The 16,350-nt window shown below is 28.5% G+C and overlaps 2 protein-coding genes and 1 pseudogene across 2 annotated transcripts in view; all 3 read left to right on the top strand.

Moving 5' to 3' along the window:
* Positions 1-9,117, top strand: part of LOC113383430 — a 42,081-nt gene extending 32,964 nt beyond the window's left edge. Inside the window, exons 6-7 of the mRNA XM_026621697.1 lie at positions 5,303-9,068; positions 9,112-9,117. Coding sequence (XP_026477482.1) covers positions 5,303-9,068; positions 9,112-9,117 — 3,772 coding nt within the window. The remainder of the gene's footprint in view (positions 1-5,302; positions 9,069-9,111) is intronic.
* Positions 9,024-11,451, top strand: LOC113382884 (GATA zinc finger domain-containing protein 14-like). The gene is made up of 3 exons (XM_026621131.1): positions 9,024-10,955; positions 11,023-11,151; positions 11,345-11,451. Exons 1-3 carry the CDS (start codon positions 9,126-9,128, stop codon positions 11,411-11,413), a joined length of 2,028 nt encoding a protein of 675 aa, XP_026476916.1. The 5' UTR covers positions 9,024-9,125; the 3' UTR covers positions 11,414-11,451.
* Positions 11,452-12,282: 831 nt separating this feature from the next.
* The window catches only part of LOC113383429, an 8,492-nt pseudogene continuing 4,424 nt past the window's right edge, over positions 12,283-16,350 (top strand).

Here is a 16,350-nt window from a genome sequence, read left to right as displayed (position 1 = left end):
TTGAGGTGTAAAGGTGTGAAGTGAAGTGACCGCGAAAATTCAAATATATGTTGTTAATAAGAATTATAATTTTGATTTTGGATTTTGAAATTATGTATATAAAAATGAAATTATATATAATTAATTGTTGTGGTGTTTAATATTTGTTGTTGGTACTTTAAATTCAATGAAAATAATTGTGAGTGTGCTTACAAACTTAATAAAAAATAACACTGTGACTTTTTGGATACTGATGTCTAAGGAATTTCAGAGATGTGAGTTTACTATTATGTATTTTATTAGTTCATAGTCAAGAGATTTCTATTACTAAATCTTTTCTGATGTAAATTCAACCAATTTTGTACAGTTTCTAGATTTTATTAACTTCCCGTAGGGCAAGTTATAGTAATCGCAAAAAAATCGAAAATGAATTTTTTTATATATCTTTACGTTTCAAAACCTTCTGAACATTTTATCATACCTTAGAAAAACTGGATGTATGTGTGTGTGTGCGTGTATGTGTGTGTGTGAGGATACAAATTTTCGTCGACGATTTCAGGAACACGGATGAAGCTATTTGAATAATTTAAAAAATATTCGATTCGTATTGATAAGGAGACGTGCTGATTAGTTTTTGGCGAAGGCAGGCCTAGCCGTTCCAAAGATACGGGGAAAAAAGTGCCAAAAACGGTAACTCAGTTTTTAAGAGAACGGAGCGTCCGATTTGAATAATTCAGAAAACATTTTACTTGTATTAACAAGATCAAGAACTGATCAAATTTTCATAAATACAGGTCTAGCGGTTTCGGAGATCTGGTAAAAAAAATTACAAAAAATGACATTTGGCGGTCAAAAATGATCATTATACATATGCACATCAAATAATCAGATATTTTATAGAGATTTTAACAATAAGTATAAATTTTGTTTACATTCCTATGGGTCCCGTACCAATGTTTATCCGTTTGACGACGACGCGCTTTGATATTTGTTCTATGCAGTTAAAGCAGTATAACTTTAACTTATTGCTTTGAAAAAAAGTTAAGAATTTCCAAAATATTTCAAAATAAATTTTTCTTCAAAAAGTTTTTTTTGTTCAAAAAAAAGTAAATTTTTGTCAAAAATTTATAGGTTCTCAAAAATCTAGTTTTTTCAGAGTAATTTTTTTCAAAAATGTTAATCTTTTTAAAAAAAAAATAATTTTTGGTACGGGAAGTTCCAGCAATTTGCCTAAGCCACGATGCCATGCGCCCCACTAGTTTTAATTTATTATCTTCCCGTAGGGAAATCAATTTTAAATTTATTATATATTTAGTATATCGAAAATAATTTAGATTTTAATTTTAATTCCGGCTTAAGTTCTAAAGCTCACTAATATACTTTAAATAAATAATTTTAACTTTGTAATTCAGTTTATATAATTCTTATAAATATTCGACAATGTTACAGTACTTATAATAATCTCTTTGAAAAGGGAGAAGTTCCGGCAATTTGCCTTAAAGCATGATGCCATACAGCACTAGTTATTAAAACTGTTTTGATGTGTAAATGTAACCAATTTTGTATGGTTTCTAGATTTTATTTTAATTTATTAATTTTATGTTAATATTTGATCAATATTTGTTCGTGGTTTAATAATTACTCTTATACACACAGTTTATTCGCAGAGATCGATTTATAAAAGACCGCGAAATTTCAAATTTTTATTTTAATATATGTTGGTAATGACAATAATCATTTGTGGTGTAAATTATATAATTAATTGTTACGGTATTCAAAATTTTGTTTTTTACATTAGTGTTTTTCTAATAATAATATAATATAATTTTCTACTAATATTTTCGAATATGTAATTTTACTATTGTTAAGTCAGTATACTGTTAATAGATATTTAGTAATTTTTTCCAATGTGTACAAACAATCAATTTACTATTTTGTGTGAATCTATTATTGTGTATATCTATTATTAGCTATTCTTATTGCTAATTAATATATCTATGTTAAACAGTTTGATAATATATACATTTCTATATATATAATTTAATATACTTTTTCTGTTTTCCTCATATTTTTAAATCTATTTTCTATCTATGTTGGCGGGTTAACAATTAATCCAGTGGTTTCCAACCTTTCCGCGTCGCGCCCTTCTCTTTTTTTTATAAAAATGTTGCGCTCCCCTTAATTTTAAGTAATTCATTTTTATAAATATTTGATTGCTATTATAATTTCATTATCAGGCTACCAGTTATAATGAAATAATATGTAAAAATATAATTAAAATATTCCTGAAATAATTCCTGAAAAATCCGATTTGCTAATTTTATGGTTTCTCGACGTATCAAGTCATTCTGAATCGAATGAGACTAAATTTGGAAAAAGTTTATGTGTGTATGTGAGCCGATTTTTTAAGTTTCGTCAACTAGACCGATTGCAAAAATTTAAAAGCCATTCGATGTAACTTGATCAAGATAAGTGTTTATCGTTTTGTGCGACGATTGGCCAGGCCGTTTCTTTGCAAAACAATAAAATTTTTGTCAACGTTTATGTAGCCCAAATATAAATTTAAAAATTATAAATTATATAAATTAAATTAATTTGTTTACTACATTTATTGATATTTGATGTCTAAAGAATTTCGGATGTAAGTTTTGCTTTTATTATGTTATTATATCGTGAAGAAATATTTATTCATTAAAATCTTTTGATTTGTGAAAAACAATCAATTTTACGGTTGTTTGATTTTGTTTCGATTTATTATTTTTGTTAATATTTGGTCCATACATCTTCTATCCATAGATACATTGTAATATTTAAAAATCTAAATTTTAATATTATTGTGAAAAATATAAAATAACATTTATTTGTAATAATAATTATAAAAAAAATTTATTTAAATATTTGTAACATTTATAAAATATAAATTTTATTAACATTATTAAAAATATCACATTATTTACATAATTAATATAATATTTAATAAATATTTGTAATATTTATCATATATCTTGTTATTATAAATATTACATTTATAATAATAATATTTAATAAATATTGGTAATAATTTTTGAAGAAGATATTTGTTTTTGCGATAATATTCAATCTGCTAATTTTATGTTTTCTCGACATTTCAAGTCATTCTGAATCGTATGAGACCAAATTTGAGACAAGTATATGTGTGCGTTCGTATGTGGGCCAAATTTTTACCTTTCGTCAACGTTTACTCAAGAACTGTTTCTAAAATTTAAAAGCCATTCGATGTACTTTGATGAGTCTATCATTCTATCTATAGTCTATCTTTGTAATTAGTGGAAAAGTGTAATATTATTTGTCAACGTTTCAGCCCACAATTTTTAATTGGTTTTAAAAATTCAAAACCTGTTTGAAAAATATTAATTGATTCGTTTAAAAAAAATCGCGTTGATTAGAATTTGGTAAAGATCGTTTTGTAATTAAATATTGATATTTTTTTGTCGATTTTGATGAAACTTTATATAACGATAGATATAGTAGTCTGAAATATTGTACTAAAATATTATAGGCATACGAACAGCGATTAAATTATAAAAAATCATCAAAGCTTACAATTTCGCCGCGCGTTTAAGCGATTCTAATCAGAATCAATGCGGAAGTATCTGTATGATGTTTCGTAGGTAGCTACTGATTACAGTACACGTTCACACTTAATAAAATACACTTTTAGATTCCGAAATAGATTAAATGAAATATGGTAAACTAATTAATTAAATTTATACAATTACAGATATTATAATATAAGTATGTTTATAAGACATCAATTGGAAATCGAACTGATTACTTTTTTAGTGAAAACGAAAATGTTATTTTTGAAAGAATTATTTGAATGTTTTATCTAAATTGCTTAATCTCCATTCTTATCTATTATGTATATATATCGAGAATTTCATAAAGGCAAAATGCTACTTACAACTAGTTGGAATGATACTACGGTATATATTTATTTTATTTTCAAACATTACTGAATGCACACACATAACATATTACATGCATTGCTTACATCATATTGTAGATATAAATGTTGTTAATGGCAACAATAATTTTTGTGGTATAAATTATCTAAATAATGTTAAATTTTATTGTCTCCTTTATTATAAGATTTTTTTAATTGTGACAGCGTGACAAACATAACTAGTTATATTTTACTTTAAAGCAAGTTGTAATAACCAATTTAATCAATAGAAATGGATATTCATCTATTTAAGCAAAATTCAACAATTTATTTCGAGAATACGTTTAATGGCTTTCAAACTTCTAACATCTGTAATTGTACAAATTAAATTAATTTATTACATTTTATTTTTGTGTTTTAAAAATGTATTTTATTTAAGTGTCGACATCAACGGTAATCAGATGTTACATACGAAACACGGACCAGTATATGCTTGGTATAGATTCTGATCAGAATCGCATAAGCGCATGGAGCAATTCCAAACTTTGATGAATTTTTATAATTCAACCGTTTATCGTAGGCCTATAATATTTTAGTATATTATTTGAACGCCCAATATTTAAACGTAACTAAAATACATACATATATATTGTGATCCTTAACATGGTGGTCCTTAATATGGATATTTTCGATTTTTTTGTTTCCAGGGGCTCAAATGCTCCCAAAATGATAGAAAAAAATCCTCTGAAAGTTTTAACTCTTAATATTAACTTTTAAGATAGTCCGCATTCCAACCAAAGTTTCTTAACATGTGTAGAATTTCATTTGTTTTTTAGAATTTTATAACCTAGCGACAAGTGAATCAAAATTTTCAGAATAACCTTGAATTCCTAGACAATATTAGAATACGATGTGTTCATATGTGCTTGTATTTGCTAGTTTGATCATGAATCAAAAATTTACAACAAAAATTTGATATGTTTTATAAAATAAGTATTTACTTAGGAAGAAGAACCAAGAAACTTTGCTTGGAATGCGGGTTGTCTCAAAGTTAATATTGAGATCTAAAACTTTCAGAGATTTTTTTTTATATAATTTGCAAGCATTGGAGCCTCTGGGAGCTCGAAGAATTGGAAAATATCCATATTAAGGACCACCCTATTATATATATATATATATATATATATATATATATATATGATATTATAGTAACAAATTCCAAAATGATGAGTATTTCTAATCGATTTGGTATATTAGTGATTATATGGATTTATCGCACGGTACCTACGTTTTGTCGAGATTCTATTTTATAATTATTTAAATAAATCAATTATTACCTTAATGACTAAACAACACTGGTAAATAATTTTCAAATTTCATTATAATTTACCATTTTAGCATTTACAAACAAGAATCATTGGACACCAAAAAATGTTTTGGCGAGGATAATAACATTGATTTTTCGAATATGATGGACCATAAGAAAATGTCAGTAAACAAATGCGCCATGAAATCGCTAGATAGCTCGCAGAAAATACCTAGTACTATTTCAAATAATGAAATCAGCCAAGTTGAACCAAAGATGTTTGGAAATACCATAAATAAGAAGTGCCTTAGTAATGTTAAGTCAAATTGCTCTGCATTCAATACCAAAAAGAAACATTCATCCACTTCCAAAAAACCAAGTAAGTCTATTAATCAAAACAAAGAAAATCGAGTTCACAAAAATGCACGTCCTTCAAAGAAAGAACGATTAAGCAAAAAACTGAAGGAACTTTTTGGAGACGACCGGGAAGCTGTAAAACGCGATAAAACGGCGATACAAGAAATAAATACAGAATTTAAAAATGACGGTTTCAAAAAAGTTAGATCGAGACATAAGCGAAAGTCGGAAGAGTTTTTGAAATTTGGAAGCGTCAAAAAAAGTAAGAGTGATCCATCAGGGGAATCTATTATAAAAGCTCTAGCAGAGAATGAAAATATTATTTCAAATCAGGTAGTATTGCCTACAAATATCTTTGTCAAAAATGTGCGTGAAATAGATATTTTTAAAGATATTGATATTTTAAAGACGAATAATGACCTTGTACCCAACAAGAAAAAGAAAAATCAACGTAAGCGGGTTAAAAATAAGGAAAGGAATTTTCAGCAGAATATTAATAATAACAATAAAATTGGTCAGCTCACAGCACAAGACAAAACTCAAATTTTACCTAATCAACATTCTGAAGAAGCGAAGTCCGATCATGAGATGGATAATGCTAATTATAATACTAATGAAGCCAGTAAGTTTGATACCGATGCCATTCACATTTTAAATGTTTTCTCGGTCAGTCAAGGCGAGAATGTTGACACAAATAAAATGACAAATTTAGAAACTTCAGAACCAGCCAATTTAACGCAGCCTATAGGCCTGAGTATGCCGATTTTAGACGAAACAATAGAGGGGCAAATTAGCCAAAATTCACCATTACCAAAAATTGTAAATGCTTTTTCATTAAGTGAAGATAATAGTATTACATCGAATGAAGAACAAGAAACGACTTCTATTTCAAAATTGGATATAAACAGGAATGAAGAAATTACTATTGACGCCCTGGAAGGAAAGACTTCCTCTAATTTATCTAGTGACAAGAATAGTAGAAGTGAACCAAAGAGACCAGTAACAATAAATAATAAAAGCTTGCAGGAAAATTGTCGACAGATCTTGAACTATGCCAAAGAAATAATCAAAAAATCGTCTGATAAAGAAATTGTGGAGGAAAATAGTATTATGGATAAAGTCGCTTGCGATAATCTACCTGCAGATAACTTTAGTAAGGATTTACTTATTTCTACTAGTCAAACACAGAAATCTCACGGAGATGATCAAACTTCACTCATCAGCAGTGATATACAACAAACAATAAATGGAGACGTCCCAAAGATTATACCAAAGTTTAATATTACTATAGAGAGAAGTGATAATGAAACGGGTGAAAGTTCTGCTAATATAACAATATCATTTGCAGAAAGCCAAAATGAAAGAGATACAGGCGCCAATACTCCTAAGAAGAATGATTTGGAAAATAAAGTGGAAAATATGCCAGTGTCAGCTAGTTCCATAACGAATTTATCGGATCAAGAAACATCAATTTCTTCGAAGGTAAATTTAGATTTACAAGTTAAAAATACCTATGTGATACCACCGCAAGCAGCTGCTAAAATAATACCAGAATTATTCCAAAATAGTCCGCAAAGTAATCAGCAATTTTCGCCTGTAGATAAAAGTACAGCTGAACAATCTTCAGGCCAGGTAGAAACGAAAAATAATTATGACAATAAAGTTAAAAATATGCCAGTATTACTTAATTCCAAACCCAATGTATCGCTTAAATCGACGATTCCTTCGAAGGTTGATTCAGAATTACAAGTTAAAAATACCAGCGTGATACCGACGCATAATGCTGCTAAAATATTACCAAAACCGTTTCAAAATAATTCGCAAAATATATTATCCTCTGTAGACAAAAGTACAGCTGAGCAATCTCTGACAATTGTTCCAATATGTCAGTCGAACTCAACACAGGAAAATGACAAGATAACAGAATCTTCCAAAAAATTTGAAATACAAGAAAAATCATCTGAGCCGCCAACTTTCCCATTGCCAGCAAGTCAAAATAATTTAGTTTCGCTTCTTTGCCCTCCGAATATATTATCCTCTCTAGACAAAAGTACAGCTGAGCAATCTCTGACAATTGTTCCAATATGTCAGTCGAACTCAACACAGGAAAATGACAAGATAACAGAATCTTCCAAGCAATTTGAAATACAAGAAAAATCATCGGAGCCGTCAACTTTGCTATTGCCAGCAAGTCAAAATAATTTAGTTTCGCTTCTTTGCCCTCCGAATCCAATAACGATAACTCCATTAAATGACCAATACAAAATGATCAATTTACCAGTTTTTGTGAATGGAACGCAAATAATTCTACAGTCACCAACTGCTTTACAAAGTGAAACTTGTGAAAATTCATCTATCAACCCAGTTATTTCTTCACAGCCTTCCTCTAATTCTTGTGCTTTTGGATTAGTACAATCTGGAATTTCACAGGAGAAAATTGTGCTAACCAAACCTTCTGAGCGTTTAGTCAATATCGCTCCTGACAATACCCAACATAAACTACCTGACATACAAGTTAACGAAATTAGGCATTCTTCAGATTTACAAACAAGGATTTTCTCATCAAACAATCAGTTTATAAGATCTTCTGATTCTGTAATAGTGTATTCGAAACCATCCTTTAGTTTCCAAAATGGACAGGAACGTACTTTACCACAGACTTTCACCAAATGTACGATAGTTGAGCCAAGGACATCGAGCAGAATACACGAAAAAGCTTTTCCTCCTGCTATTATTTCAAATTCGGAGAATATTAATAAAGGATTCACAGCAAGTGCGTGCAAAACTCAATTTCAGCATTTATATCAGAACCGACATGACTTTAATATGATACGTCCTGAGTTTAATACTTCACCTCAAACTGCGACAAATATTTACGACAAGAATACTAATAGCGGTAGCGGCAACATGCCATCTGAACTTCCTGGTGATTTACCGTTAGCAGAGACATTGAATGGATCTGAAAATTTAATATCATCAAAGTTTGATGCAATGAATCGTGCGAATTCTTTAAAAGCAGCTTCAAATTTCTCATCGGATGTATCTCCAATGAATATAACTAATAGCTTATCATCTCCTGGACAATCGCATATTTCGAGTGCTATGTCTCGATCTGAAAACACATCGAATGAGACAAACGCGAGTTTTCCAAAAATTCGAGTTCGATCATTGGAAAGCATGAATTCACAAGAAGCCGCTGCCGATATAAACTTACCATCGTATAGAAATCGTCATCAAAACTCGATTAATGCCTCAATTGATGATGTCGATTTTCATATGTATAAAGATGCAATCTTTTTATGTTTTGCCGTAGACATTTCTAATGATATTTTTTGTGCAGTAAATAATTATAATAATAGACTATCGTTTATCAATGCTAATGGTATCGATAAATTTCGTTATAGAATTAGTTTATTGGATTACGATGTCTTAAGATTAACAAGAAGAAAACGTTTATTCAATGCTTTAAATTATTTGTCGAAAAAATACGCTTATTCGAATGTTACTATACTAAGAAACAAAACTGTTTTTAATAAAATATTAGACATAGCAAAAAAAATGTCTGAGGCGAGCGATATAATTAATCACATTGAATCCTTATGTCGAACTTTGTTCGTTGAATTATTAAACACGCTTATAAATTCAAAAAATAGTGAAAGTTGTGAACCAGATATTTCTACAATGCAGCTTTCACCGACTAATTCCTTCACTCCCTCGCAAGAAAATAAATTTCAAGAAATAACTGAAAATTCAAAAAAACAGAAAACCAAACCTAAAGGTAAACCTAAGAAACCTAGAAGGCCTAGTCTTCGGGTAAATGATTCAGATAATACAACTGATTTGTCGCATCCGAACCAGCCTCTTTCCCAAAACAAATCATCTTCGGATATTCAATTGTTGAATCAAAATAATGCATCGAAAGAATTACCACATACATGGTCGAGGACAACAAATACAGGAAATAAAGCAAACTTTCAAATGATGTTTGAACAATCTCTGAATGGCAGACGAAATTTGCAACAAACTTCAGCCACAATCGAAAAAGCAGTTACTAATAATACTCTACCAGTTGACAACAGAAATAACATTTTTCCAATGCCACGTATCAATTTCCAACAAACAGCCGAAAATGGTTCACTATTGAATCAATATATGGGGCCGAGTAATGTAACTAACGTTTGCTCAAACATAGCACCCGTAATATCGCAAAATAATTATTATAATAGACCATATGCTAATAATAGTTACCGCCCTGTCTCGTACTTGAATAATCCAATGCAATCTCAGCAGATACCATATTCTAGAGAACAAAGTAATTTGTTACAATGTAGTAATTTGGCTATGATACGGGCTCAAAATAATTGCAACAATATGAACAATTATAGACCATTTATGAACAGTTCCAATAATATGCACCAAGTTTCTTTTCAAAATTGTGCACCGACGACTAGTGCAACAGCAGGGGTATCCACCAATAATCAAAATAGTATTTGCAATAACCTTTATCAAAGAAATCAGAATCTGGGTTGTCGTTTCGGTCAAGGTGTTCCAAATTACAATAACGTGCAAATGATTTCAAATCCTTTCCAAAACTTGCCGAATATAAGTTCTATAATTGAAAATAGTTCTGCGCAAGACCCTACGCAAATGCCGTTTCAACCAGCTCCGGTCACCAACTATAGAATTGGCAATCCATCATTAAATTCTCAAACTTGTGGAGCACAAAATGCCTCCACTGTAAACATTGATTCAACACAAAATTTCTTAATAAATCGCCCTGCAGAAAATAGTGCTGTTGGAACTAATTCATCGTATGTAAACACTACGAATGGGTCCATGATGCAAAATAATCAACCTGAGCAAGATGCACCAAAGAATATTACAAATGATCATCCAGAAGTAGCAAAAACGATGGATAAACCATGTCAATCAGTTCATATGGTACATGAAAAGCCATGTTCCAAAGAAGAGCAAACAACTGAAATAGTCAGTTCTATTATTCACTCCTTTCCAACAAAAATAGTAGATGCACCATGTCAAGAAAATCAAGCGATCATAAATGCAGAGGCGATCTCGAGCACTCAGGTTGCGCCAATAACTACAACTACGCCTTTGGATTTACTTGAAGTCCAAAACGAGAAAGCACAATCACCTGATGCTATTAGTTCTAGTGATACCACAAGCTGTGCATCATTAGAAGATCTTACCATATATGGAATTCCTCATGAATTGGAAGTAATTAGAACTAAGGAAAATGGGGCGTATGATCCTGATAATGAAAATTGGGAGCGCTTAGCTAAACCACAAACACATGATAACTTGAATTCTCTGTTAAAGAAATTATTGAAGCAAGATCCTGCGCCTATGAATTCTCACCAGGATATTGAGGTAAGTCCATCAATTTTTTAATTATTTGGGAAAAATGTAATTGTTATTAATATTTGTGAATTTGTAGAAAGCTTCATCTGATGGAGATGATATTATAGATGGGCCACGGATAATTTATTGTACTATGTGTGACATGATGGCGAAAATCCAATGCACTATATGTAAAGCAGCATGTTACTGCTCAATCGCATGTCAAGTAAGTTTTCTTTTATTTTCAATTTTAAAACTTCATTTTTATATCCTAACAATTCATCAATATTTCAATTATCTTCAAGTGTTCCTGGAAATTCTTTGCATGACTAATAGTAATTGATCATTTTTTACTGCCGATTTACATGAAAACAATATTGATCTTAAACAAATGTTAAATAATTATTTATTCATTTTAGAAAAACCATTGGGCTTCTGGACATGCAGAGATTTGTGTAAAATTGACAAGAACTAGTCACAAAAAATGACAAGAAAAATTGTTTTTAGGTTTGTTAAAAAATGCGAATTATTTATGAAATGGTATTTGGAGTTTTTTTTATATATTTTAAAGATTTATTAAATGAAATTTCAAAGTTTGATTATATGTTAAAGTTTAAACAAATATGAAATATGTTTATAAAATGAAATAATTTATATTCATTTATTATTTAAATAATATGTAATCACACACACATATATATGAATAGGTATATATATATATATATATATATATATATATATATATATATATATATATATATATAATACACATGGTTATGATTTTATTCTTCTGACCTAAGAGCCTACGTTTTTCTTCAAAAAACTTTATTCTTCAGAAACTGTTAAAACAAAGAAAATATATTATTAATAAATTTGAATATTTTCACATTTACATTATTTTTAAGTAATTAAAAGTGGTAAAAATTATTTTCCTTTCTTTCTTAAAATTTGATTATAATTTTAATCTTTAAAAGGCGAAAGTGAATTCTTTTACCATTGATTAAAATTTTATTGTTTGGAGGCAAAACTAATTTCTTTTACCTTCGATTATAATTTCAGTATTTCAAAGGGTAAAAATTAATTCTTATCTTTGATTGGCATTTAAATATTTCAAAGGTAAAAAAATATTTCTTTTATCTTTGAGTAAAATTTTAATTTTTCAAAGGTAAAAAATGAATTCTTTTAACTTTGATTAGAGTTTTGATCTGCCAAAGGTAAAAAGTGAATTTATTTTGACCTTTATTAAAATTTAAATCTTCCAAAGATAAAAAATGTTTTTTTAGCCCTGATTAGAATTTTAATCTTTTAGTGGTAAAAAATTAATGATTTTACCTTTGATTATAGTTTTAATTTTTCAATGGGTATAAAGAGATATTTTTACCATTTTTTAAGGGTAGATAAGAAATGAATTTTTCTACTTTGCCTAAAATGTTAATTTTTCAAAAGTAAAACGTTCTTTTAACCTTGACTAGGATGTTGACTCGAGATTAAATTTTTCAAAAGTGTTTTTTTTTTAATTTATAAAATGTATATTATATATAAGAAAACAATTATAAGAGAATATTTAAATAAAATTAAGTCTTTAATTCAGAAAAATAACTGATGCTTCTTTAGTTAAGAAGAATAAAATCATAATTAATATTACTTATACAGAAAAAATATTATCTATCTAAACTATCTTTTTAATATGTTTTTATATAGAATTATGTATTATTATAATGTTTTTTATATAGAACTATGTATTTAGCTTTAATTGGAAAGTATTCATTTTAATTAACAATACTCAATATGAAATTAGAAGACTGACTTTCTGATCTACTTAATTTTGTTCTAATGTTTTTGTTAATAAAAATAATAAAATAATACATGTTTTATTAAACTATAAATCAAAATTTATTTGTATTATGATTTCTTTTTTCACTTTTAGCAGCAGAACAGAAACTTATCATTTTGTTTTTTTGAACTGAAGTATTTTATTGGCTTTCGGGTGTATTTACCAATTATTGTAAAATGGGGTTGTATATTACTCAAAACATTTCCTTAGGAGCCTGAATCACTGCTATCTGCATTTTCTAAGATTTTTCTTTTTGGATGGTAGATGGTAGACTTTTATATAATATTCGAGCATGTACAAGGCCTGACTGATTTTATCATGAGCTCCAACAATTGTCAGCCATCATGGGATGTCCCATCTTATTAGATATCGCTTCCCAAAGTTCTGATGTCTTGGTGGATACTTTCGCCCTGCTTTCTGAAATGAATTTATTTCATTGATATTTACCACACAGAAGAAACAACTGTTTTTTGATTGTGAGGTTTTTTCCTTAATGACAGAGGTTTTAAAATTATATCATTTCTTTTTTCTTCTCGATAATAACGTAAATATACTACGGAATTTTTTCATATAGTACGTAGAACAAAGTTCAAATTCCAATAAACTATATTAAACTATAATTTTTTTCCATTAATAATACATTGTTTTTAAAGTACAATATTTTTTTTCAAATTTTGGCGCTTAAATTTGAATGGCGAGTGATATGCGATTGAAGCGCCATTGCAATGTAGCGCCCGTAGCAATAATTAATTCTTTGAACCAAAATAGGACCGATCTGTCAGTTAAAATTAACCTATTCACGTTTATAATAATAAAACAATAGAGAATTATTTAGACATAAGAAATATATATTTAAAATATATGAATGTGTGATATTTATTGTATATATACATTTTATCATAACAAAATAATATATAATAAGCGGTATGTTATCTTTTGCAATAAATTGCATACGTCACATATTATTATCTTTTCTAAGCTTGCATTTCATGCTTATCAAAACTGTTTTTAAATAATGCTGTGTAATTACTTTAGGTTTCATTAAACAACAATATGTTGAAAGGAGTTATATTATAGGTGGTCCTCAGAAAGGTATGAACTATTATGATAAATATTTATAAAATTTTTAAATTTTGAATATCAACTACTATACATATAGTTTTTATTATATTCTTATTTGACACTCATGTTAATTGCATATATTTAGTATAACTTTGCTTCATTGTTCAAATTATTAATTTTCGGATTTAACAATAGTGTAATAGTTGTAAGAGTGTATTCTAGTAAACAATACAAAATCACACATTTTGTAACTTTCTAGTTTTTTTTCCACTGAATGATAGTATCGATGCAGATTAAAATGTATAGCCTTATAATATTTTTAATTAATCAGTTTTAGCTAGTAATATATTAATAGTACTAACTCATCCATTATGTATGAAAGTTGATCAGTATTTAAAACTGTGAGTAATAAAATTATTAATATTTTATATCCACTTCTCATTGTTAAAAATTTACACTGAAGATGCAACATATTTTAGTCTCAAAACGTCTGTAAGTTTAAATAAATTCGAATGAGTGTAATTGTTCATATACACCTTAAAAAAAATAGAGCATATAAGAATAGAGTAAAAACTTTAGATTTGACAAAGCCCAGTTTATATCTATATAACATATTTTAGAACAAATTTTATACAGTTTAATCTATCATTATATTAACAATATATGTATAAATTTTAAGATGTAAATATTTATATTTCTTACATGTGGTTGTTTGATTTATTTTTCTAGGAACAAGGTTTAGACCCTTGTCTCTTGACGTTCCAAAACCACTGTTTCCAGTTGCCGGTTTACCAATAATACAACATCATGTTGAAGCTTGTGTTTGCATTCCTAATTTAGAAGAAATTTTAATAATAGGATTCTATCCAGCCTCACAAATCAGCCAGTTTATATCAGACATGCAACATGAATAAAAAAAATAAGGTATATGTAGTTTTTTTATGAATAATAGTTACATAAGTCAGATAATAGTCCAGTAAACTATTTAATTTTATTTTACAGGTATCTACAAGAATTTACTGCTTTAGGAACTGCTGGTGGAATGTATCATTTTCGAGATTTAATTCGGGGAGGATCTCCAGAAGCTTTTTTTATTTTAAATGGTGATGTTTGTGCTGATTTTCCATTACAGAAATTACTTGAATTTCATAAGAAACAAAATAATGCATTAGTAACAATTATGGGAACTGAAGCTACCAAAGAGCAAGCAATTAATTACGGCTGTCTTGTAACTGACAAAGTAAGTAATGATACTTTCCTAATTATATATATATATATATATATTATATATATATATATATATATGTGTGTGTGTGTGTGTGTGTTCATACAATTTTAATTTTTTGTGTCTTTGGTGTTACTTTTTTATACATTAAATAATCTCATTGATATTTTAGGAATCTGGAATGGTTTCACATTATGTAGAGAAGCCAGATACATATGTTTCAACATTAATTAATTGTGGAGTTTATGTTTGCTCTTTAGATATTTTTCAAACAATCGGAAACATTTTTCACAAGCAAAACAACAAGAATTTTATAGGTATGGTTGTGTCTATATAGTTTGTAGTAACTTATTTCATGTTCTAATTTGTTTCAGACAAAGTCCTGGATCTAATAAATTCTTGTTATATTGAATGGGAAAGAGAAATTTTGCAACAATTAGCTGGAACTGGACAACTATTTGCACTAAGTGTATGTTATGGCAAACCGGACTTGATGAATATTTTTCAATATCTAAGAAAATTTTGTGATTGTAGGTATCAAATTGGTGGTCACAGTTGAAGACAGCTAGTTCAGCTATATATGCAAATAAACATTATTTAGGTAAGGAAGTTAGGTATATATTAAATAATTGGTTGATTAATTAATGAACATGTTGTTGATAGAATTATATAAATTGAGACATCCATCAAGATTGTCCAATAAACATGAGTGCACAGTGTATCCTGATGTGTACATAAATCCTTCAGCAAATATTCATTCAACAGCAGTGGTAAGCAGTATTTCAAAAATGAGAGATTTGATTTTCTTCCTGTATTTGAACTTTGAAGCAGTATTCCTTATTTTGATGGTTGCAGTTGGGTCCTAATGTATCTATTGGAGAAGGAGTTACAATAGGTCCTGGAGTTAGAATTAGAGAAAGTATTGTTTTGCCAATGCCACAATAGATGATCATGCACTTATTTTATATAGCATAAGTAAGTAGTTTGTTGTATTGATCGGCCATTTCTTTTCTTTATTATTTTAATACTTTAAAAAAATTACTCTGGCTTGTTTCAGTTATATTTATTATTATTTTTTGAGAATTAAAAAAAAAAAGAAATTAATATAAATATAGTGGCAATTTTATTAATGAAATAATAAAATTATTTATATTAGTTGGTAAGGGTTCTAGAGTTGGAAAATGGGCCAGAGTAGAAGGTGCCCCTGGAGATCCTAACCCAAATAAACCTTTTGCTAAAATGGATAATCCACCATTATTTAACAATGAAGGACGATTAAATCCATCTATAACAATTCTTGGTAA

This window comes from Ctenocephalides felis, unplaced genomic scaffold (assembly GCF_003426905.1).
Source record: "Ctenocephalides felis isolate EL2017-DRISC unplaced genomic scaffold, ASM342690v1 CF-g0.4_SCAFFOLD_03570, whole genome shotgun sequence".
Lineage (NCBI taxonomy): Eukaryota > Metazoa > Arthropoda > Insecta > Siphonaptera > Pulicidae > Ctenocephalides > Ctenocephalides felis.
The sequence above is the reverse complement of the archived record's forward strand: the minus strand, read 5'-3'. Positions and strand labels throughout refer to the sequence as shown.

What these genes read in the sequence shown, in the direction of transcription:
- LOC113382884 (XM_026621131.1), top strand. Translation starts at nt 9,126, where the DNA reads ATGTCTGAGGCGAGCGATATAATTAATCACATTGAATCCTTATGTCGA. An exon ending in ATTCTCACCAGGATATTGAG is followed by an intron (nt 10,956 to 11,022) that starts GTAAGTCCATCA and finishes GTGAATTTGTAG; the next exon opens with AAAGCTTCATCTGATGGAGA. An exon ending in ACTGCTCAATCGCATGTCAA is followed by an intron (nt 11,152 to 11,344) that starts GTAAGTTTTCTT and finishes TATTCATTTTAG; the next exon opens with AAAAACCATTGGGCTTCTGG.